Here is a 1208-nt window from a genome sequence, read left to right on the forward strand (position 1 = left end):
AGGGTTTGTTATTGCTGATGTGGCTGCTCGAGATGGGAGGATGGCTGTTGACGACGAGCGATGGAGCGGGTGTTGCGCTGCAGTGATCGGGTCAATTTTTGCAGCTGCCCCTGTTCCCCTCCAATGGCGCAAATCAGACGGCCGCGCGACGCCTCATCCAACGGCTCACGAGGCGGTTTACAATTGCCTCACATCAGCTGGATGACACCTAGCAGTGGCCCTTGGTCAATTTGGAGTAGGCCGACAAGGCAAACACCATCCAAGCGCCCCCAAATCACGTTTGGGCTGGCTTTGAAGGTTTGATTGGATGACAATTTTGTGACTGGATTACCAAATGTTTGGGGAGGAAGGGTCCGGTTGTAAATGCTCTATTTTAAAACGCGACCGTCCTCCATCATAAGTCAAAGACCTCATGGTCGCATATAACAAGAATAACTGATACAATGTACTCCCTCTATAAACTAATATAAGACCTTTTAGATCACTATATTAATTTACAGAGGAGTATTAGTGAGTAATATGCTTGCAACGGTAGGCTCTATGCAATAGCGCAGCACCATTTGTTCGTCAAAGTTTAACAGCTTCAAACATAGACACCACGCAAGAACAAGCTGCTAACAATGCATTCGAGCCTGTGCTTGTGAGCCACAGCGGTAGCTGAACAGTTACACGTTCGCCCGTAGAGCAACAAATAGGATGAATGGCCTGTGCCCTGGATGAACTCGGGGAGTAGGCACCTCTCAGAAACGAAGAAGGCTGCCCATGCGAGAGAGGCACTGTCTCCGTTGTCCATGGAGCTTTTACCAGCTCAAGGTATTCTTGGACTGTTGGAGCTTTGCACTATAAGCGGTTTCCAGTTCCTCCTGCAAAATTGCGTGGCAAAAGCTGGCATTCAGTAAATAGAAATAGGTGGCCTCCTGTACATGTATATAGGAAAATGCATTGATATCCACAACATCAGATATATTTTACGATGAATCTAATGAAACTAATTTGGTGTTGTAGATGTTGGTATGATTCTGAATAGATTTGGTCAGACTTAAAGATGTTTGACTCAGGACAAACCTAGAACTTCAAATATTTTGGAAAGGAGGGAGTAGCAGCAGAGAACGCATACCTTGCAAGCTTTCAGCATCGGTTGAAGAAAGGACGTTCTGAAAAATCTGATGTACTTTTCAAGGGATGTTCTCTCCCAATCTGCAATTCAA

At 45.7% G+C, this 1208-nt stretch overlaps 1 protein-coding gene across 1 annotated transcript in view; it reads right to left on the reverse strand.

Moving 5' to 3' along the window:
* Positions 1-423: 423 nt before the first annotated feature.
* The window catches only part of LOC123181755 (DNA primase small subunit), a 5047-nt gene continuing 4262 nt past the window's right edge, over positions 424-1208 (reverse strand). Inside the window, exons 16-17 of the mRNA XM_044594087.1 lie at positions 1118-1197; positions 424-863 (exon numbers count right to left, since the gene is read on the reverse strand). Of these exons, the coding sequence (XP_044450022.1) occupies positions 801-863; positions 1118-1197 (143 nt within the window). The 3' untranslated portion in view covers positions 424-800. The remainder of the gene's footprint in view (positions 864-1117; positions 1198-1208) is intronic.

The sequence above is a fragment of the Triticum aestivum genome, chromosome 1D (genome assembly GCF_018294505.1).
Source record: "Triticum aestivum cultivar Chinese Spring chromosome 1D, IWGSC CS RefSeq v2.1, whole genome shotgun sequence".
NCBI lineage: Eukaryota > Viridiplantae > Streptophyta > Magnoliopsida > Poales > Poaceae > Triticum > Triticum aestivum.